The sequence below is a fragment of the Ammospiza nelsoni genome, chromosome 4 (genome assembly GCF_027579445.1).
Source record: "Ammospiza nelsoni isolate bAmmNel1 chromosome 4, bAmmNel1.pri, whole genome shotgun sequence".
NCBI lineage: Eukaryota > Metazoa > Chordata > Aves > Passeriformes > Passerellidae > Ammospiza > Ammospiza nelsoni.
In genome coordinates this window covers 23,744,566-23,768,241 of record NC_080636.1, presented here as the reverse complement: position 1 = coordinate 23,768,241, position 23,676 = coordinate 23,744,566, and the positions used below count along the sequence as shown (strand labels likewise).

Sequence of the window (23,676 nt, the reverse complement as noted above, 5' to 3'; positions counted from 1 at the left end):
TGGGGAGCAGGGAGCAAAGGACACTTGCCTGTGTCCCAGGAGGACCCCAGGCCTCCACCTGCCCTTTCCAGGAGGGTGTCCAGAATATGCTTTTTAATGTGGGAGGAGAATATAAGGACCCCTCCTGCCTATAGGGGAACACCAAATCTTCTCAGTTTCGTTGGACTTGTCAGGGTTCATAAATAAAACAGTGCCATGTGCATTTCAGGGTTTTATCCACTAGTTGTGAAAGAAACACTTCTTCCTGACCTTCAAAAATTTGGGAAGGTAAAACCATCTAAGTGATGCAATTTTCCTTTTGGCCCCCTAGGGCAGTAAGTGAATTAATGTGTTTGATGCTTCTTTCTGTGGATTTGGCAAAAACTACTGCCAAAGAAGGTAGGATGCAGAGAAAGGTAGATGCAGAAAGTGTCAGGGAATTCTTGGGGTGTGACAGCAGCTTTCTCCATCCCATCTGCAATGAGTTTTTTAGCCATCATTATGTTATGTGAGTTCCCCATGGTTGTCAGGTTGTTTTGTTGAGGTTTGTTTGTTTGTTTTTATGCTTTTTCCAGACTAAGACCCCTAGAAGCCTGATAAAAAATGAAGTTCTTCTTCTGTCCTTTTGGAAACAAGCCCCAGCATCCCAGGTTCTTGGGGTGGTTGCATGAGGCTTACTGGGAGGCTGTCTGATGGACTGAAGTTAGACACTGTTAATGTACTTTTTAGAAGGAAAGAAAAATATATTCCTAAAATAGATGGCCATGCTGTACTTATTAATTATTGATGTTACATTGGATGACTTTATTCTATTAAGAAGTTGGAAGAAGAGGTGAATTTTAATGCAGGGGTATGTAGGATCCTGGGATTGCTGTTTAAAAGACAATTTAAGGCAGAGCTCTGATAATGTCAATGTGGCATGTCTGCATGTCTGTGCATGCCCAGAGGAAGTTGCAGTATGAAAACTGTCACGAGTTTTGTTCTGATACCAGTTCATTCAGCTCTGTATGATGAATTCTGTACACATGTAATAGCCTCAATCTCACACATGAGTTCATAACTGTGCTTCCAGCCTAAAAGTGCAGGAATTGTGAAGTCTGTACTTATTTTTCCCACAGCAACTGGATTCCTACTGACTTTTGCATCCTTTCATCCTGCCCAACAAACAGGTTTGCAGTCCAGTAGCAATATATAGCCATTACTGTAATGGATGCAGGAGGGGTGCTCCAGAGTGATGGAATTCTTAGACTTTGTGTTCCCAGATTCAAATAAATGGATTTATTTTCATATAGAATGAGCTTTCAATGTGAAGAAGTAGAAGACTATCTGCTGCTTTCCCTGGACAGAAATGCCACCCCCAGCTCCAGTCTGGCTGCTCTTTTCTGCAGCCCATCTGAGAAGCAGTTGCCTATTATGCAGAGAAGAAGAGCTGATGAATATTTTTGATTTTTTTTTTTTTTGTGTCAGTTTTTAAGTGTAGGTGGATTTAAATCAGAGTTCCTCATTCAATGTCAACAGAAACATCTGAAGATCTTGCTGGTGCAGGTTATTTTATTATATAAGGACAAAATAAAAATAGAATGCTATTGCTGACCGACCCACTATTAATCTAGCGTGTGTGCTTTAGGAGAAAGAGTTTCTAAAGTATAGAACTGGTTTTGGTACTGAATGACTCCAGCTGAAATTTGGTGGTTGGAAACCTGCCTCTTTTGTATTAACCTGAATTTTCAAGTCCCTTACCAATAACAAGGAGTTGGAAAGGAGAGCTGTAAAACCAGCTACCTTCTCAGCTGTTAGCAGGAAGCCACCAGGCGCAAGCTGCAGTGGGGAAGTAGGAAAAAGCTGCAGTGATTCCTAGGTTGGTAAATTCCTACTAAACCTCAGGAAAGTAGATTTGGCCCAAGTTTACATGTTACAAATCCATGGGGAGTCTATCAGAACTCTGTCTCTGTTTTGAGATATGTACAAAAGTATGTTTTTGCTCTAGCTTCTCAGGAAGAGCAATAATTCCCAATTTTTTTCTATGCTGACTGGTGTTTTCTGTTTGGTTTTATTATTTCTAGCTGAAATTCTGTAATGTGCTCAAGATCATGTTTCACATTGGCTTCTGTGACATCACTTCTTTCTTAGGCTAGGTGAAGACAGGATTGCAGGTCTGTGTCCTATGAAAATCCAAGAACCCAGAAATCCCATTTTAAATACGTGTAGCTCCCATATTTGAGCTCACATCACCACATTTTTGCAAAAGAAGAAAATAAGGACAATTCTTAAACTTGCACCTATTATTGCCTCAACCAATCTGTTGTTTATTTCAGTAATGGTAATGTTATTTTACTGTTTTGTCATCTGTGGGCGTTAGACATTTGCTCATTACTTCTTTACTAAGGGTATCAGTGCCTGCATGTTATTGCCTTTCAATTTGCTGCTTTTAATAAAGCCCTAAATGAGTTATTGCTTCTTGCATAGGTCTGGGAGGCTGAGCTGGCTCCACTGTTGGCTGTCTGAGCCTTTCTTGAAATATGAGGATTTTTAAACAGGATGAAAAAAGATTCCTGTCTTCATTTTCAAGTCTGCCAATTTTCAAGGCAGGCAATGTGGTAAAAATGTGGGTGGAGAAGTGGACGTTTTCAGCAGGCTTCAGAGGAAAGGAAAAATACTCAGGATGGTGGATTCTCAACTGGGAAATAGAAAATGTTGGGTGTGTGGTAGCACAGTTTCAGGAATTTATGCCATCAGTGTTAAGGTCCTGTCTGGTCAGAGGTCAAATATCTGCTGATAAAACTTTGTTTTGCAATTTTCTGTTTGCTGTTTTGTTGAAGAGGCTGGTCATTCCTACCTTTGAGACCTGTATTTTGTATTTCAGGCTTTCCTCTGATCTCAGGTCTGGAAGCTGACCGTATCTTAGTTTGTGTTAAAAAACTGTCTCCTTTCAGGAGAAAAAGACTTTGAGATTATTTTATTATCTTGGAGCTTATTGAATTGATTACTGTTTCAGTTGCAGTTACTCTAGGCATGGTTTAGGACAAGTTTGATATATAGGATGAAAACAATTAATTCTAAAAATGGCAATTCCACAACAGACAGATGCATCTTTTTGATTATGTTGGGAAGAAATTCTTTTAAATTATTTGGAAAAGCTGCCGTGTATGCTCAGCCTGTGAAGAAGTTTGGGGTCTCAGCACTTGACCCAAAAAGTTGTGTTTCTATAAACCCATGTATCTCAGCAGGAACTTGCTGGTTTCTTGGCTTTCCTGGTAGGAAGGTGTTAACATGTGTGCTTTGTTTCTCTCCCTCTTTTTTTTTCCCCTCTCTCTTGAATACTAAAATCATCTGATACAGAAGTGCACAAATGTGCTAAATTGGGTTAGAGTATCAGTTTAATGAGCATTGGTATGTTTTCTTCCTGAAGAACTTTTCTTTAAAGTAAAATTTATTATTGAAAATGCAGTGAGTATATTTTCTTGATTTTTTTTAAAAAAAGCTTTATATTTCAAAATTACTTTTTATCTAGTGTAAAAAAGTTATATTTCCAAGTTTCAAAGGACAAATATATTTTTTAGCAAGAATGTATTTAGCTCTCTTAAATGATCTGTTTTGTTTCAGTGCTTTCTAGAATTTATTGTTCTTGGATTTCTGTTAGAACAAAGAAAAATATAAACCTCTCTTTAAAATAGAATATAATTTGGCTTGATTTAGCCTGACTTTTGCTTTAATAAAGAAAAAATATTATATAAGCTCTACTGCAGATGAGATTTGTATCTTTGGTCTTTCATATTTATTTTCTCTGCGTGGGGGAGCAAACAGAAAGTTGAACACCACCCTGAATCCTAGAACATAGTTTGACTGACAGATATCTTGCTGCTGCTGGAGGATCTTTTGATGGGAGGATAACCTCATTGTGTGAGGTTTTATATATATTTTGGTATTGTATATATATTTTGTATTGGTAATACATGTATATTTTTCAGTACCAAATGCCACTGCATTAATGTAACCACTTGCCAGGGGTGAAATGACTGTGATGCAGTGTACAGACATTGCAAAAATAAATTATATACTTGATGTCTACTGAGTGCAAACATAATTGAAAACATGATTTTTTATGAACTCATTGTTTACTGAGCACTTCTTGCTGCTTTTTCATAACTTGGGCTCATGTCTATCATTTGGATTAATTTTCTTCATGATATTCGGTGTTTGTGCAGGGGAAAACGGCAGCTCTGTGTTGCAGTGTGGAGAGAGAGACAGAGAATTTAAAGTGTGCTTTGCAATGTGTCCCTTACATACCTGAGCTGCCATGGTCTGGCAGCAGGTAGTGACCCCTGCTAGGTTTGGGAGGATCCCTGCCCTGGGGTGCCTGGATCCTCTGTTCTGCTTTTACTTCTCCTGTGTAAACTGAAGGTGGCTGCTTGGGTTACTCAGTCATTTGTCAGTGCTCCTCTGATTCCCAGGCTCCTGCTGCTTCTTCTGGTATCCTGCACCTTTGCAAGCTCAGTAGTTTTCATTAATGCCTCTTGACTCTTCATAAATTAAAATACATGATTTGGTTTTGTTTTGCAGCTTGCCTGATTTCTGCAGCGACCTCAGAGGGTGCTGGTGCTCCAGAACTTGGTGCTCTTGAACAGGCTTTCCACAAGAAGTTGGGAAGAGTGAGTAATCTGCTCCATGTCTGGGGATCCTGTAGGGTGGGGGCACTCCTTCTGCACCCTTCATGTCTCACATCTTAAACACTGAAGTTTGAGCACAGAGACTGGAGGTATCTGTATTTCTATGCAGCACTTCCATTGTTTGTCATGATATTAATGAACAGCGGCAGTCCAGTTCTTCTAGTACTCCAGCCACAGTTCTTGGTGTATCCATTTTTGCAGAGTAGCTGTACTATAACTTGCTCTGCCACGTCATGTGGGAAAAAGCTGTACTCAGCAGAGGTGTTTCACAGCAGTGCTGCTCCTCTGTGGTGTCAGTAATGCTATCTGTTGTTGCAGACACCTGTGCTGAATATCAGTGTTCTGTGCAGCCTCCTGTGATGTACCCACATGGTTCTCTGTGGGTCTGGGAGAGGGAGGGAGGCCCACAGCCACAGAGCCCTGTGACTCCAGCTGAGGCTGTGTGTGGAGAGATTATCTGCTGTCATGCTCCCCAGCAGCATCTGATGCCATGGCTTTCCCTTCCTTCTCACATGAATTTGCCAGGCTGGGGATGTATTTCCCAGTACCTGGCAAGCCAGCAGGGCTTCTCATCTTCTCACATAAGGTATATGAGAAGTCTGGAACTATCTGCCCATAAAGCAAGTGGTGTTAGCTGGATGACCTGGGCTAAGCATGTCTCTTGGTCTGTGCTGTACAAGTAGTTGTGCTGGCAGAGCCCTGTGGAGAGACTGCTCTCTTTGCTGATAGAGGCAGGAAGTTTTTTCCATCACTATTGCCTTTCCAAGTTTCTGAAATGCAGCAGCACTCTTTTGGGCTTTTGCTGATGTGATCCTTACCAGAGTTTTACTTGGTACAGTCCTCATGGATGGTGGTGACCTGTGGAGTAGTGGTGAAATGCTACAATGGAAAACCTAGCTGTGCTTGGTAAGCTTCTCACAGAAAGCAAGAGCACAGTGGCATCTGTAACTGCAGAAGAAATAAGTACCTTCCCATTCAGAAATACTGTTAATAACTGTTAATACCAAACAGTCAGCTTTGAAAAATACTTTTCATGGATCTTGTTGTAAATGAGGTTCAGACTATATGTCTGAAATATTGCCCTCTTGGTTCAGGCTTTATGGGGAGATCTGTGTTTACCAGTGGTGACTGCTTTGATTGTGTAATGCTTTTGCACTCCCACAGCTCCTTAGCTTGCCAGGCTTCCTTGTGGCACACAGCCCAACCTGCTGCAGCCCCAGAGGCTCAGAGCACTGCAGTTCTTCTTTTTAATGGGCAACATTACTTCTAACTTAACAAATCCTTACCAATGAGCAAGTAAAATTGAGATCACTAACTGATATCCATTCAGACAGCTGCACTGAGTGAAGAGGTTAACTGTATTTTTAACAAACTTGCAAGTGCTACAAAAAATAGGCAGCGCTTTCCTTTGTGTTAAAATATATATGTAATTATGCACTGAATGCCCTGATGTTTTCTGTTACTGTTTGGTGAACAAAATCTGCATTAAGATAACGTAGAATAAATGTAAAAAGCATGTGTATGTGCTGTCTGTCAGGGGACCATGAATGTTTTGAATGCAGCTTGCTCTGTGTGATCTGCCTGCAGAAGTACTGAAAGGCTAACTTTCAGAAAAACATGCTTTTGATGAGTTAAGAGTCTGTATCATAAAGCCTTAAACATTAGGAAATTTGTTCAAGCGATTGACAGTGATGATGCCCTCCAGAACAGAGTGGGAAATAATAGCATCCATCCCTCCATGGTGAATGGGAACCTCAGTTAAACAGGTGGGTGGTACAGTACCTGGAAAGGATGACCAAGAAAAAGAAAAAACCTCAAGAAGGACTTCTCAGTTATGGAGAAGAGGGAAAGAATCCAAATCAAAGCTTGTTAGGGGAGGAATTAGAAGCACAAAGGCAGCCAGAAAGTGGATAGGATAGAGAAATGCAAGCAAGAATGTCTGCATGCAACAAGAATTTCAGTACTGAGAATTTGTTGGAAGGAGAAAGGATGGAGTTGCCAGACTTTTTGGGCAGGGCAGGACTTCCCAGATATCTGGGCAGGTCAGGTCCAAGTGTGGTAAAACCACAGGAACTGCAGCAGGGCTGGATTGCAGGCAGGACATCCTCTTGTCTGTGGGACTGTTCTTGTCTTTCCGGATCCCGGGACACTTTAATCCTGTGCCAACCAGCAAATGTGATGGGGGAGGGAGTGTTTGGGAGGCAGGGTGGCTCTGCCTCAGCAAAGGCAGGTGGGGAGGACAGCATAACCTCCTTGGTGTGAGCACTGGCAGGCAGAACTGGAAGCATGGATGAGGACTCTTAGGTAAATGAAGACTTGGGAAAAAATGCTCCTGAAATGAAAATACCTATTTTTAAAAAGTGTTGGTAGTTATTAAATGAAACTAATGGTTAGGAATTGTTGATGACCTCCAAAAAGGTCAAACATGCAATGATACAAGAGATGTGGCTAGTAGATAACATTGTGCTTTCTCCATGAGGCAGTTTGATATGTGAGATCCATGTCCAATAGCTGTTCCTAGTACAGAAAATGAACGTGCACTCTCTGTAGCTGTCTCCAGAAATCAGCAGCACAACTTCCTAATGGCCTGGCTGGCACTTTGCTTGCTTGTTGTAATTGTTTTGGTACTGTTGTTCAACTGGTAATGCTGCCAGTCATTACTTTGAATGCAGACAAAGTGAAAAACAAAAATTTTGCATTAGATATGCAAATATGTACACAAAATCTGTGTGTGTGTATTGAATTGTGATTTCTTAAAATGAGCCGTCCACGAGTCTTACAGACTGATCTTTAATTTTTTTCCCCTCCTAGATTAACCTCTTTCAGTGTCTGAACCCTTTGCTGTAAGGATCTGTTTTGTATAGGACCTGTGGCCTGTGTGTGCTTTTAAAACAATGCACAGCCTTCCTCTTACCCATTCCTTAGCAGACCTATTTCCTGGTATTCAAAGCAAGACTTGGAAGGTAGGATTGTGTTGTTTGTCAGAATATCACACAAAGAGTGCTGGAGTGTGATTTCTTGAGTAGCTGTCCCCTGAGAAACATCATGCAATAACCTTTTCTTTCCCCACACTGTGTGCAGCTGTTCCTTGCCAGTGTTGAGTGATGTAGTCAGTCACACTTGGATGACTTCTGTAGCTAATTTGCAGTCGTCTCCTTTTTTCATATGCTTTTTCTTGGGTTTGTGAGGGTAGGTTGTACAACAATCTGTTGTATGAGATTAGGGCAGCCAATATGCGTGTACCTATATTTATGTTTGGACACAAATGCATTTATAGCAGATGTTACTTCTAGAAAACCAGGAAAGGTCAAGGAGTCAGCTGACCTCATAAGCAGCAGCATGTGTGAAAAAATAAATTTGGGTGAAACACAACATAGCTTTAATGGTCATTAATAGTATGGGGATTGGACAATGATTTTTTTTTTTTTCTGAAACAAAAGGGAATTCAAGTAAACTGGATTCTGTGTGCCAGCTGTATAGACAGAACTCTTGGTTTGACTCACTCATTGGAAAAAAACAACTCACAAAGACTACCAGAATTTAGTTTGTCTTTTGGGGTTTTTTTTCTTCGTATCAAAACATGAATACAAGTTAAATGAAACTTCTATGTAGCAGGCATAAAACCTGAAAAATGTGGAAGAGTTGCAAGAAAAGCTCTGTAAAGAAAATGGCTTAGGAAGATGACAGTCTCAGTTGAAAGTGATGGCATCTTTCCAAGATGATGTGTGTCCCAATTATGTGTGATGATGAGTAGCTGGTAGCTCTGTCACCACAGCTCCTAAAAGGGACTTGGCCTGAGGTGAAGGGCTTTCAGGTGCTCCCTGGGTAGCAGGTATGCAGTGCTGGTGCTCAGGTTTTGTTTCCATGGTTCTCTGTAACTGCTGCAGAGTGGGGATGGCCACCTGAAAGGAATCAGTGAAGATTATCAGGAAGGATAATTAAAAAAACCCAAAACTTTAGGCAGAGCTATATCAATTTGTTCTTGAAGAGAAGCTATAAGGCTATATGTCCATTTGTGTCTATGTAGTTTTAAATTCAACTATAAAGATGGAAAAATCATCATAAAACATTTTTGAGCAATTTTGCTTTATAATAAGAAGCAAATAACCACAGAAAGCAAATAATAATATAAGAAGCAAAAAACCACAGAAAGCTGTTCAGAAACACATTTGTTACAAAACAAATGTGAACCAACGGGTTAAAAAGTAATATGAAGACTTGATCTGACTTATCAGGTACATTCAGGTTTAACTCAGGTTTATGTGCAGTTGTGGATATCTAAGTTGTGTACAGTTAAAAATAAAACCAAATCCAAACCTGTACATGCATGATATGGGGATTTTTCAACAGTAACATTTGAGTACTCCTTCCATTTTATCAGTCTCACAGATGCATATATGGAAAACAAGGGCTAGTTTTCAGATGTTTTAGCTGTTGGCATTTGGGTACCAACAAGGCTGGTCACATTCCTGTAAGAGTTCCCTGAGCTTGCTGAAGAGCAGAAATTCCCCCAAGGTTTACCTCTGTGAGTGGATGTGTTTAAAGAAAGGGGAGGTTGCTTTGGGTAGTCTGAGCCACAAAAGATGGTTCTTAAGGAAAAACTAAACTAAACTAAAGAAAAACAAGCAAACAACAGCACAGAAAAAACCCAAAACCAAACCCAAGCACCATTTTCATTTGTCTTGATCTGGGTATGTCCCCTCTGGTACCTAGAATCCAATACCACTATTATTTTGTGGAGCAGTTTAACTTCACTTGCTGTCTGATCCCTGCTTCTTAATTGGCTTTTGATAGTTGGCTTTAGTCCACCTTGTAAATCTTTGAAGTTCACATTTTATGCAGTAACTGATAAAACCTTTGCTATATAGAGAATCTATCTTTATGTTGTCTTTTCCTCTGAGATTTATGGAGTTTTTAAATGTGATATTTAAAAATGGTCAAACCTTTTGTGTCCTGACCTCTACAAAGAGTGTTTTGCTCCCAGAGTGGGCACACTACCTTAGGAAGACCGTACTGTACTTTATTTCAGCTGTTTGAGAGCATGATTGTAAGGTTTGGGAGTCTTAATTTTTATTTGTTAGGCTTTTTTCTTGTGATATGGTGCAAAGGCCCCCTTCAATAGTGTGGTGCTAGGTGCTGAAGGAGAAGCCTGTCTCAACTGTAGACATTTGATATAATTTAGTGAGATTGCTTAGGGAAAGTGTATACCTTTTAGAAAGACAGCAATGCATTTATAACAAATGAATAATCTTGCAGCTCCATACATACTGATCAAACTCTTTCACAAGCTATGGAAAAGAATGGTAAATACTCTCTTCTTGTTACAGTCATTTTCTTTTCTAATCCTTGCACAGCTAAAGACTGTTCTGTTGTGTTTTGTGATTAATTTGGTCCATTTAGGGTGAGGAGTGACTTAATTTTTTTCACCTAATAAATATGTATTTTTAGTTTTATTCCCATAAAACAGGAAAGGGGAAGCAGCCATCTGCAGGTTTGTTCCTTGCACAACTTTACAATGAGTTGAGCTAGTAGGCCACCCAAAAAACTTGTAAAGGTCTGTTTGACCCATGGCAAGGAGTTGTCCCATATTTTCCTGCACAAGAAATGCAGGATTTTTTGAATGAATGTTAATTTTACTGCATACCACTTCCTTTTCTTCTTAACAGCCAGAATTCTTTTAGTGGCAAGAGTACTGTCTCATAGATTCACTGAACTTTCCCCATTGAGGGGAGCGGAACAGGACATGCTTTGTCAGTACTGATTTGGAAAACAGTGGAGATCTTTACCTGTTGTTTGGTCTGTCAGGTGTGCAGCCTTAGAGGTGTCTATTCAGAAGTAATCTACCAAGGCTGTAGCAATGTTATGCAATTTAGTCATTTTTAGCTCAGGCTGTCATGGTCCTATTCTTTCCACTTGCTCTCACTAGCCACCAATACTTATGCAGCTACCATCAGCCATTTCAGGAGCCTAATCTGACTGAAAATGTGTCTGTATATGGAGTTTTCAGCTCTGTTGGCTCCCAGACTATATCACCAGAGAATTGCATGGATGCCAGTATATATAAAGACTTATCTAATTCAGGAATAAGCTGGCATTGTGTTCAATAAGGGAGCTGACATACCTGAAGATTTGGGGAGATCTCCCACTTTCAGTGCAGTGCTATTTTGTCTATGTCCTGATATTTCTCTTTATTTCCTGGATATTTGTGCTTGTAGCTGCAGCCTGAGACATTAAAAATCCTTAATGAATAAGGAAAAACACTCTTCAGAATTTGCTGCTTTTCCTGGTGTTTCCAGCAAGAAAGTAAATGAAATAAGAGGGAATGTATTCTAATAAATGATGCAGTTAACATTCAATATTTATTGATAGACATTTGGGAATATGAAGGCAATTCAGGTAAACTAAGAAAAAGGTAAAGGTGAAAAGAACTGAAAGTCATATTTTGGTAGAAAATCCTACACCAAAGAAAAAAACAATGGGACTTGGTTTTAGAATGAAACATTTTATACTAGTGATATGACAGCTTCAGTAGCACTTCAATTAAGACTTTGGATTTGTTATTCCTCACTGACTGTAAAATGTGCCATGCAATTTTTTGTTTGCTTAGGGTTTTGATGGTGCAAGAAGATTGATACATGAGTTAATAGCCTGCATTCCTGTGAAAACACTGCTGGATAGAAAGAACAAAGCAGTCAGTGTTATGTAGCAAGGATAAATTTTGCTTCTATAGTAAACAGTTCATAAATGATTGCTTAATGATTACTTCACAGAATTTAAGACAAACATTGTTTTTAAATCTCACCTACTGGCTATCTCTATTAAAAGCTCAATAGCAAGCTTTCTTGCAGTGTTTGTTGTTCCCTGTAATGGACCAAAAGAAGCTACTGTATGACCTGAGATTTCTTTGTGTCTCAAAATTTGTGTGCTTATTAATGGAGGCCAACCACCAATAATAAATTTGTGCTGCATGTATAGCACAACAGTTCATCTCCTCTGACATCGTGACTGAATAATTTATAGATGTAGTTATCCTGGAATTTGTAGGGATCATTAGCATTTTAATGAAAAAAATACAGCTGTTGTACTAAATCTTCACTTTTTTTTCCTTCTCCCTCAGTAAGAACTTGGATCTGCACTTTGGGAGCAGCTGCCAGAGTGGGAATGTGCTGAGGGGCACTATGGGCAGGCGCTACCCAGGGGCTCACTATCGGCCAAGCAGCTCATGTACGTACGCACTCCTCTCACTTTGTTGTTGCTTTATTGCTTTCCAAGGCTGCTAAGCCTGTAAATTCTGAAATAGTATTTATAAAGAATGCTGACTTATTGTAATCGATGGCAGCCCTTCTGTGTGTGTACCCAAATGGTAAGTATATTGATTTCTGTTTAAACTGCAAAGGTATTTTCTAGAACTTTAAAAAGTGGCTTGCTGTGTGACTTGACCAGATCTACTGCAATGTGCTGTGATTTGTGTTCAAGGTCTCCAACTTCATTTATTATAGAGTTCTAAGGTTGGCTGCTATTCCTCTTCCCATCTATCTCAAGCTTTTAATACCAGATCTCTTTAAATTAACAAGCTACTTGAGCTCAATCTAAAATGTCACTGTGCACTGTAGCTTCAATTGCTTACAACTGCAGCTAACATCCCCAGTTCAGACTATTTATATTCTTGAGTTCAGTATTATTCAATATTATTGTTTCTTTCCTCTGAATTGTAACCTATTCAATTGTAACAATTGAACACCTGATTGTATTACATCATCCCTTACTGAAGTTTGTCTTCTATAGAAGTACAAAAAGGGAGCTCCTAGAATTTTATCACCTCCCTCCTTCCATCAGCGCCTGCACTGCAGTGGTTCCACAGTGCAGACAATGGGAAGTGAGCTGGTGTGGCCTCCCTGGACAGCTATGGGCTAGCACCTCACCTCCAAAATCTGCTACTGGTTCTTGTGCACCTTCTGTTGATCCCTCAGGCTACTGAGGTGAAGTTGTGGTAGGTTAACTTCTGTATTCACTCCTCCTTCTGCTGTAGCAAAAGAGCTCTATCCCACAAGGCTTTTCTTGGCATCAAAGCCAGCTTGATAAGCTCTCACTTCTGTAACATTCTTTCTGTTCCTTAAAAGACTTGTTTAAAATCCCCAACCACTTCAGGCATCTGGCTCCACACATACTTGCATTGGCTGATTCAAGTGGTAAACTGCAGTGAGAGCTGACAGCTGTGGCAGGACAGGGACTTGTGTGGTGGCTTTCCCATTGGACATGAGGAACTGCATGGTGAGATCCTGCATTTGGAACCTGACATTTGGGGTTTTGCCTAACCACAGGGCTAAACCCTAGGCAGCAGTAAAGCGTGGTTACTTTCTGCTGCAGACTAATCATAGATGTCATAAGGATACACATTAAAAAGGTGCATAAGAGCCGGCTTAGATACTGTGTCCAAAGACTTGTTTGAGGGATATTGTCTATACCGCAATGGAGGAAATAAATGATTGTTACAGTTTTGACAGATCTTTGGTGGTCCAGTGCTGGAGTAAAGTTGGACTGATCTGTTTGAATCACTGCACATTAGTTCGGGGCACTAGCTGTCAAACGTGGCCTCTCGGAGTACTGCCGGACGTGACATTCACATCCTGTGCCCAGGCTTAAAGTTCAGATGTTTAAGAAACTCTAGTGTAAAAGTATCAAATCTGTTCCTGCTTAGAGAGAAGTGATAGGCATTACATTCTTACCAGAAGAGCCTGAAATGCTGTGCCTGTTGTCTAGTTGAACAGTTTTAGGCATGAAGAAGTAGAATTGTTTACTTGGGGAAAGGCTGGGGTTCCCATCATCTGCCAGGGCCAAAACTTGTGTCAGAATCAATTGGCACCAGAACTCCCTCAGTCTGAGGATGGAGATATCAAAACACCTACTTCATGACTGCTTTGTGCTTTTGTTAAGCTAAGTTTCCCCTTTCCTTAACCTGTCAAGGTTTCTAAGCCAGGAAACTTTCTTTGTTTTTTGGTTTTGTTGCTATATGATTTGTGTAGCTTCCTGGTGCTTAACATAACATGTTTTGGACATCCAGCAATAATGGTATTGAAATTGCCCAGTATTTGGGAATTGTGGATCATAATGAATTCTCTGATAACAGATTAGATCTTGATGGAAGTGCTGGTAAAACACAGGACTTTGCTTTTGTGGTTTTTGCATAAATAATGAGTAATTACACCATCTCAGTTATTGTATTTCATGTTTACTGTTGTTGCAATCTTAATGTTGTGCATCAAGGGCTTGGTGCTGCCTTTAGCTTTAGTCCCTAACTTTACCTTCTGTCTGTACATATACCTAAATAAATCTGTGAAGGGAAGAATTTGCTCTGTGTAGAGTATAGCAGTTGTATTGCCTTTTAGGTGGTAAGGTAACATTTCATCCATTTATGGCATTGACTGTTCTGTTGAAGGATTTCATAAACTTATTGGATAGACAGTGTGTGGTCTTGTGAGAATAACAAAGGGTTTTATAGTTGTGGAAACACATAACAGCTTAAATAGAAAATGGCTTATTTGAAGCCCAATGCTAGGAAGTCCATTTCCTATACAGGTGCTAAAGATATAAAAACCAGCAAGGTGTTTAAATTGTCAAATGGAGAGCTGTGAATTTAACAGGTGCCTGCAGGTTTAGACTTTTTAAAAGTGTTATTAGAGAGCAATGATCTCCCTTGATTATTGTCAGCAAGCAAAACAGTCTTAGACATGTCCCTGGCACTGTCTAATGCTGTTTGTGCTGATTGAACACTCCCTCATGTGCTATTTTGTTGGGTTTTCTTTCTTTTCTTGTGTATTTTTCTTTCTTTTCTTGTGAAAACATACAAAGAATGTATGTACAGTCTCCACCTACTGAGAAGCTGGGTTTTGTAAACAGATTTCTTTCATTAATTTCTCCTGAGCTTTTTTATTTATATTTTCCTAATTCTTGGTCACAAACTCCACTTTTCTGCATTGGCTGCGGCACCTCTTGTGAAAATATGGTTCTGTTTGTGATGTTTAGGAAGACTCAGATTTTGTTTCATACTAAAATTTTTTCTGTACACAAAGAGTTTTGTATGCCTGGAAAAAACCTTTTTAAAGGGCTTGTCCATGCATATCCTGTTGACAGCATAACAACTCATTTATTTTAGTTATAGACTTTTGCATGGCATTGAAATCTGACCAAGTGTTTTGAAGGGTTTGACTCTACTGCCTTCCTGCTGGCATTCAGTGTTCCCAAAGGGCTTAAACAACAGGAGCAACAACAACAATAATAATAGAAATAATAACAAAAATTAAAAATGTAGAGTTTTTTGAGCCTGCTTTAAATGAAAAAGCCCACTTTTTCAGCGGACATTGGAAGTGAGAAATATGTGGGTGGTAGTGTTCAGCCCTTGCTGACCTTTGGAGTGTTCAGGGGTGGAGGCTCAGTCCTGCACTGGCACATCAGCTTTCACTGGCAGGAAGGGACCTGCTCGCACCTGGAACTCCAGGACCAGCCCTCTCTGCCCACAGACAGCAGTGCCACATGTCCCACTCTAAAGTCAGCCTCTTTATTTGTGGCAGGTAGGGGTGGGTTTCAGGATTTTTGACCTATTTGTAACTCAGACTAAGGTCCATATGGAATGATTTTTTGATGTGATTCTGCAATATAATTATTAGAGCTGACTCAGAAACTTCTGCTGGAGGATGACTTTTTTTGTCCCAAGCAAACTTTCTTTGGGAAATGCCATTTTTCTGCAGCATCATAAATCAAGAATGACAATGAAAGGAAATATTCCTCATGAGATGGCATTCCCCTGGACTGCAGACGGGAGAGGTTTGAGTCTTGGTTCTTCATGATCATCTGCTTCGTGATAAAGCTGCTCTTATAAAGAATTTAAAGTGCTTGAGGGCAGAAAGAGCAGGGTTGATCTTATAAACTTAGGTTTTGATTTCCCTTGAGGAACACTCAAATTTCTGCTCTGCCTATGTCTCTGTCAGCTTCCCAAGGAATGCCCAACTGTGCTTTTCATTGCACTGAGCTTGCAAGGGAGCTGTTGTTTCATGAAACTGCTGGAAAATCTCACTGCAGTGAGATGAAGAAACAAATGTGAGCATGGTGACATTATAAATAGCAGCAAACCCCTGAATGAGCCCCAAACTTCCAGTCTTGCAGCCAGTGCCAACAATTACGTTGCTGTCATTAGCACAAGATGAGTTGGTGTAAAAATGTATCATGGTGTGGCTCTGTGGGCTTGGAGCTGCTCCTAGAATAACAAAGTACTGACCCAAAGAGGCACCTAACCCCAAGGAGGAGGAGTGTGTGCTCTGTGCAACTCTTGGTAGAAGCATCAGTAAAATTCTACATCTGCAAAATCCTGCCCTGTATCTCCTGACCTTTTCTTTCCAGACAAAGACATCTTGGTGTAAATGAGATTCAAGCTATAGCACTGCTCAGATCATGCTTGGGCAGGTGACACTTTTCTGTTAAGTTTCTTTAAGAGCTCCACATAATAGCTGAGGAGAAGGCAGGAATGCAAATGACTGATGGAGTGGAAATTGCAGAAGTACACAATGACATATGTTGCTGTCTTCATTAGAGTCTCTCTGGTTTCTGCCTTTCCTAGGAAGCTGTGTGGCATCTTCTTCTTGAGTGATCCTGCTGAAGCTCTAAAGCACATGCTCTTGTTGGCACATAAGAGCTGACTCAGAGCCTGCGGATGAAAAGCTTTCTTTAGGGACTGTGTAGTGCTCTGAATGCCTATCATCACTTATGCATTTATTTCTTAGCATGATTAAATAGTAGCCCTATCTCAGGATCCTGACAGTCAATTTCTTCTTCACAGGGGAGTCAGAGACAGATGCTGAAGGTTTCATTGTAATTCCACTTGGGGTTGCATATGGTCATGGAGAGCCACCATGGTAGCAGATTTGCATTGTGTTTGTCCCCTTTCACAGAAACTCTAGTTCCTTTGGTATTCAGTAACTTGTGGGCATCTGAGTTTGTAGATAAGAAGGAAGAACAGAGTTTTTGGCTGGCATGTCAAGAACTCAAGATTCCATGTTGCAGTTCAGGTCAGTAATATGGTACTTTGTTCTGTTCCTCTTGTTCAATGTCTTCTGCAGCCAAGTTTGTTGGAACTGAATCTGCTTTCAGCCACACTTCAGTGTAATTAATATAAATGCCAGTAAGTGCAGCTGCTTTTCTGTTGTGTTCTCCTTCCACTTTATTATGGATTGATCTGCTTAGTTTATGGGGAACCATAAAGCAAATATGATAGTTTGATTTCATTTTTGAGCACGTGGTTTGTTTTATACATGAGCACTATGGGCAGAGCCTTCTCAGGCAGCTCTACTGCCTGCATCAGTATGTTTAGAAATATTTAGAAATATTGTATGTTTAGAAATATTTCTGATTCATCCCATTGAAGTTTGGTTGAAGACAACATGTAGCTTTGCAGGGAACTTTCAGCCTTGCTGAGATGTTTGCGCAATGAACCTTATTTTAGTTCAACCTTTGATTAAAAAAACCAGACTGGAAATATAGAGACCTTTTTTGGTTTGATGTACCTGAGCTCTGTTCCTCTACCGGAGGCAAGGAATATGTAGTCCAATTTTCAGGCACTTTAGCAGATGTAGTTAAAAGTGCACATATATACTAACCTTACGTAGGTGAGATACAAAATGTTTTTAATATACATGGAACACAAACGATCTTTTCAAAATCTTACTTTGCTTTTCTTGAGAGCCCTCATAGTCTCATTGTTCAAAAGCTGGCACTCTAGTCCTCTTTTCTGTGTCTGAGTCTTGGGCTTTTTATTTTAACTCACTGGTCTAAGGAACTTACTGTTAGCAATTTGAAATTTTTTGCAAACACTTAGGAATTAATGAAATTAGATATGTTCTTTATATTGATACTTTAGGTAGAAACACACTTTTATTCTTTATTTCCATATAGATTATTTTCCATTTTTTAATTTTCAAATTTTTATCTCTAGAGCCTAATTTGATACTACAAGTATTAAGTGTAACTTTACAGTAAAGAAAAATTTTCTGCTGTAGAATGCTCTTTCAAGTGTGTTCTAAGATCTCAACTATGAGGCAGTAAAAATAGGTGGCTCAAAACTCTTGCTACCAGTCTGGGTAATCTGAGGATAAAAACATTTCTGGATAACCATGTTTGATAAAAGTTTAATGTATAACTAGCCATAAATTTGTAATGTGTGCTTCAGAGGGCAGATGAAGGTGTGGCAGGTGAAATCATAATGCCAGCCCATCTGAAATTGAAAATAAATTAGTTTAAAAAGGGAAACTGAAATGTCTTTATGTGCATGCAGTTAGTTGTTCTTGGAGAGGCAGATTGTGCTCAGGAATTTGCAGCCTTGTTTCTGGGCTTTGCAGAACAGGGAGTGTTTGCGAGCTCCAAATAGCAGGGCCACAGACAAGGTGTGTGGGAGGTGGTTGTTGATAATAATCTGTTTAATTTTTTTTTTCCCCAGCACAGCATCTATGCTGGAGCCTTAACCATTCCACCTGACAGAGTCTCAGTTAACATTTACCTACTTCTCTAGCTAGTGCTGTGACCTGTGCTTTGTGTCCTTCCTGCTTTTGGTGCCTGTGTCACCTGATCAAAGAGCTTGGGATTGGTCCAGTGCTGTTTTGGAAAGCTGGTCCTGGACCTTGTGGGTTTCCTTAAGCCTGGTAAGGAATAGATCATCTTTTGAGTGGCTCTGTTTGCTGATTTAGAAACTGATCAATGTTAAATTTATGTGGAGCTGAAAGATCCCTGGTTTGGAATCAGTAAAAGTCATTTTATGTGGGAAATCTGTGGCCCTTGATTCCTTTCAAGCATATGGGTAGGCTGCCTGTCCTACAAAACATTTTGGCTACATTTTTTCACTGAGACAGCTTATCCTAACTTTCTGTTTCATAAGACATTTTGCTTCAGTTTAGGTATTTCTCATCAGCTTTGATTACACACTGTTTACCTTCAGGCTCGGTGAGAGTTATTTTTGGATGGCATTTGAGATTAAAGCTGCAGAATACAGAAGTCCTTGCCTCATTGGTCATCTCAATTGCAGAAATTCAGGCTACAATTTCTGAGTTTGTGTTTCTGTTTAAGGAGAATGATGTTTATGCTTGTGTCCTGTCTTAGCCCTTACATTAAAGTAAGGATATTTGTAAATTAGCAGATAAGTCCAAGGTGTGATCTTTATTTAGAGATTGAATAATTTACATGAAAATTTAAAGAAGCAGAATTTTAGGGCTCTGCATTTTAATTTAAACAATGGGATTAGAAACAATTACAACCATTTACTTAGCAAATATTGCTGTGAACTTATAGATCCAATGACAGGTCTTGTTATCTGTGCTCACAAGTAGCTAGCAGATAAAACACTCCATCTTTTTGCTGCGACAACACTGGTTTTGCCTGCCAGACTGTTCCATTCTACACACGGGGGAGAATCTAATTAAAGGGAGAGATTTGAATTTGGAAAAGACTTAGCATGTCATCTTGTTTTTTTCCCTCATAAATGCAGGATTAGTCTTTATGCCATGTCATGGCAATACCTTATATAAATGAAAGAATTGCTCTTTCTTTCTTAAAGTGGTTACTTGATTTAAGAGTACTATAGAAGCACAAGATGACCCATGTTCTCTGTAATATAAAATTTCAGTCAGGTAGTCAAATATACACTGGTTATTTAGATGTATCTAGCTTAATAAAAGAAAAGTACAGGAACAGTGGATTTAGCTAGTTTATTTTTGTCATGAATATTTTGTTATTTTTCTTTTTGTCTGTTAGAATCTGATTCTGAGAAGCATCTTGTCTTGGATTTTTTTCTGGATGACTGTTTGGCTTTGTGGGAAAGGGGAAGGAAAACAATGGTAAATGAGAAGACATATTCAACTTGAGTGCTACAACTCATTGAGGATCTGAAGTTTTTTTTCCTCAATTACACAACATAAAGACAGATCAGCTTTATGGATTCTCATTAGTAAGAGCACCACTAGAACAGGAACAGCACTGCTGCTAGGCTGTTGCAGTTGGTTGGCAGCATGATTAGCTCTAAAAAGGGGAATGTCATTATTGTGGCAGCAGGGACTGGCAGGGTGCCTCTGGGGGTGGAGGAGCCAGGACAGAAAGCTGGTACCAGATGGTGATTTCAGTAGGACTAGGTGAAGCAGGAAATAGCTGGAAATGGGAGAAGCTGCATTTAGCAATCAAGTTGAAGTGGCAATTTTATTCTGATGTGAGGACAGATCCAGGGTGGAGTAGAGAGGGCAGCAGTGATTACCTGCTTGGGCAGGAGTGTTGTATTTGATGGTCTGGAGAGATCCTTCCCACCCTCAGCAACTCAGAGATTTGTGTGGAGCCATCTGCAGACAGATTTGAGAGTACCATATGTAAGGTGCTGGCAGCCCTGCTACTTTCCTGCTCTTGCATTCCCCAAACTGCTCTGCCCACCATCATAATTCGCTTTCTTGGCTTTGCTGAGCTTTCTCTTTCCAGCTTCCAAGCTCAGTCCAGCTAAGATGTCACTGCCAGAGGGAGCAGCAAGAAGAAAATCATTGGCTGTGGTCTCTGATCTACCGCAGCACTTCATTTGAATATTTCCTTTCCTTTTCCATTCTGAAAGTGTTAGATGTTGACTGGAATTTGTGTAGATATCTATATAAAAAGAATCAGATGATATTTGATACTAAGAAAGCTTCTAGTCTTAATTCTGATTTTAGCTAATGTAAATCTGGAGTTTATTAGGATGCTTTTGGCTGACATCTGTTTAACTATTATCATTTAGCTGGTCATAGTTTGAGAATGAATGTTTTAACATTGGAATTCACCCTTTGAAGTGAAGGGAGTTAGCTGGTGTTGGGCTGCAGTCATTGTAGAATGAAGGTGTTCTCTACAGCTGCTTAGACTTAAACTCAACTCCAAGTGTGTAAGACCTATGGCTGTAGGCCCCTGGCATGAATTTGTCATAAATATTTTGTACTCAAGAGATATCCTTGCCAAAGAGAAATCTGCTGTTTGGAAAGATTTGTATTATTTTTTCCTATGTTTCCTACATGCAGTGGCAAAAATTTTCATAAGTACCTTGTCTCTCACTGTGTTTGTCATTCTTATCCAAACCAGAGACTTTAGGGCAAAATGGTTTATTTATGAGAAGATGGCCAGGAAAGGGTCCCATACTGGAATTTACTGCCTGATTTTCTTTTTATGATTCCCCCCGTGAGATCAACCCTGTGCTTCTTAGTTTCATATGCTAGATCTCATTCTGCAAATTTTCTTATGAACCTGCCTTACTGCTGTGTTTTCTTTTACCAATTTACTGCTGTGGTTCCCTGAGTAAGCTGTAATCGGGTAATTGGGAAAACCTTGTATTATTTAGGTTTTTGCTACAATATGTAGACTAAAACTGGAGAATATTTTTGAATTTGTGCCCTATTAAAGTTGTATATAAACAAAAATATAATAGTTATTTTTAATTACATGTTCGTGTGGCTGCAGATTAGCCTCTCCCATACTTTATTGACTGTCAAATAACATTAAAAACTCAGACAATCCTCACTGTTATGCTGTGAGCTTTATTTAGAATGCTTAACATCTCTCAGGAGCTTCTAAAATGTGGTATTTTTCTTTTGTGTTTTTTTGGTTTTAATTCTTAAATGGTCCCTCTTTTCAGATTGCAAATTATAATCTATTTCCTGATGCATTGCTGACGTCACGCGAGCCATGTCAGAAGTACTTCCAGGTCAGATGCCCTTTAAAAGATTCTGCTATGCAAATATGTGAAATCTTCCTCTTATTTTTCTTCTTCTTTCCAGGTCCATATTTCACTTTCATTTTGCACTTACACATGAAAAAGAGAAAGCACTTCATTTTTTTTTAACTGTGCCTTTTTGAAGAAACTCTCCATTGAGCTTTTTAAAAACTTCCCATAGACAATAGGATGCAATAAAGTCATTAGATGGCAATGACAAATTGGTCATGCACTATTCTTTGTTTGCAAGGACATTTTCTGTCTCTTTTAGCTCTGAAAGTTACATGACAAGATTGAAAAACATCGATAAAAGCCATTGAAGTAATAACATTATTTGTATTATTGTGATCCTTAGAGAGTTGGCAGTACTCTTTGTTAAACACATTATAGTAGTAAAAGTATTTTAATCTATATCTGTGAGAATGGTTAAAGTTTTTTAATCTAGATCTGTAAGAATGTTAAACGTCTACAATTGAGGCTGGGAGTTCTTTTAAAAAGTAAGCAAGTTGAAACCCTTAATGAATTGCTATGACAGATCTTCTGCCAAGTTAAGTGCTGTCCTGAAGAATCAACAATTTAACCATGTTATTATTCCCAGTAATGATAATATTCTAATTGTTGTTAGCTTTTCACCAAAGTAGAATATTTTTTAGTGTAATACCCTACTTTTGCTCACTTACAACTTAGCAGTGTTCTCCCACTTATACTGAGACATATATATCAACTCAGTGATTCCTGGTCTGGTTGTCCATTGTGTTTGCTTTTCAGCAGAAGGTAGATTAATTGAAAATATGGTGCCCTGTGCCAGTAGCATGGTCCTTGCTGGTAGCCAGGCAGCACAAGGAGCTGTCTGAGAGGGGGATGGAGTCTGTCTGTGGCAGCTCTGGATGCAGGAATCTAGGATTCTTGAATTTTATTGAAGTCTTTAATTAGAAAACTGGCATGTGCTTCCTCTGGGAAAAGTGATGTGTTTCAAGCATCATTGTGTCCTGTATAAAGGAGGAGGGGCAGGCAATTGCTCTTCTTCCTTGCACTGTTCTACTATGCAATCTTTCTTCAGTGCTCTTAGGAATTTCCTTTCATTCCAATTTTTCTGCTGCTGTAGTTAGTCCCAGTCTCATAGCAACTTCTACCCTTGAAATGGAAGATCTGCCCATCTGTATTTCTTCTTTTTGCCTTCTTTTCTCTTTTTTTTCCTCCCCTTTTCTCACATCTGTCTGCTTCCAAGAGCAGAGGGAAGCTGGCCGTGTGCATCCCAGGGCGTGGCTGGGAGCGCAGGGTGACAGCGAGCAAACAGGCTCATGGTCCCCGAGAGAGCAGCTGGCTTCACTCTGTGCACCCCTTATGCTGCTGTCTGCCTGTTCACTGATCATTTGGTCATGATGGTTTGATCAATGAATCACCTGAGGTGGGGTCAGGAGGGGAGATGGTGTCTAGTGAAAGGTTTGTTTTGACATTTTTCTGCTCATGGTCACACACCAGCCCAACTTGACAGCCAAGTCACAAACACTGTGTGAGCCACAAAGACTCCTTGACTCAGGCATTGAGCAATGTGCCAATGTTCATCAAATCAATGGAGAACCTTTATCAAGCAGATTAGTAAAATGTAATACATTGTGTTGCAATGTTGCCAAGGTCTTATTCTTAACAATATTTCTGAGCAATGAAACAATAACAGCAGGGGACAAGCTAAAGATAAGCTGACAGGCAAATACTTAAGCTTTATCCAGGAAGGTTATTTTTTAAGGAATTTGTTCAGTGACAAAAATAGTGGCAAACATTGCATGAAGTAGCTCGTTTGTAACAGAGGAGAAGAAATTTGTCTTGTTCTATATTGTGGTAATTGTCTTTATGGGTGAAAAACATAGATGCTTGTTTTAATTTGCTGAAGCATGAAGTAAAATGTAGTGAAATCCCTAGATACCATGCAATTGCACAAATTCTAAAGGTCAGGCAACACAGGGGGGAAATTATCCTGCCCTATTGCTTTACTTTTTTATGTGACTTTCATGTTGTCAGATTTTGAGTGATTCAGAAAGAGAGTACAAAGCAGCCATTTGATATGTAGAAGCTGTTTCACGTAAAACATTTTGGTAACATCTGATCAGATGCAATTAGACCTGATTTGTTTTGAACAAGGTCCAGGAAGCTCTGTGTGTGTATATGATCTGTTTATTTGAGAAGTAATTTATAAAGTTCCTTTAAATTTTGTAATAGTTGAGTTTTAAAGTGTCTTGTGGCTTAAGTTTTTTTCCAGGATGTTTGTTAGCCATTGCCTAA

At 39.5% G+C, this 23,676-nt stretch overlaps 1 protein-coding gene across 5 annotated transcripts in view; it reads left to right on the top strand.

The window, feature by feature from the left end:
- Nucleotides 1-23,676, top strand: part of APBB2 (amyloid beta precursor protein binding family B member 2) — a 163,472-nt gene that overhangs the window by 48,795 nt on the left and 91,001 nt on the right. For 4 of the 5 annotated variants that reach the window (XM_059469815.1, XM_059469813.1, XM_059469814.1 and 1 more), the window contains exons 2-4: nucleotides 4,540-4,628; nucleotides 11,764-11,870; nucleotides 21,319-21,387. In XM_059469815.1, coding sequence (XP_059325798.1) covers nucleotides 21,369-21,387 — 19 coding nt within the window. In that variant the 5' untranslated portion in view covers nucleotides 4,540-4,628; nucleotides 11,764-11,870; nucleotides 21,319-21,368. Of the gene's footprint in view, nucleotides 1-4,539; nucleotides 4,629-11,763; nucleotides 11,871-21,318; nucleotides 21,388-23,676 lie in introns of those variants that run through there. The other variant, XM_059469811.1, reaches the window with a different exon arrangement.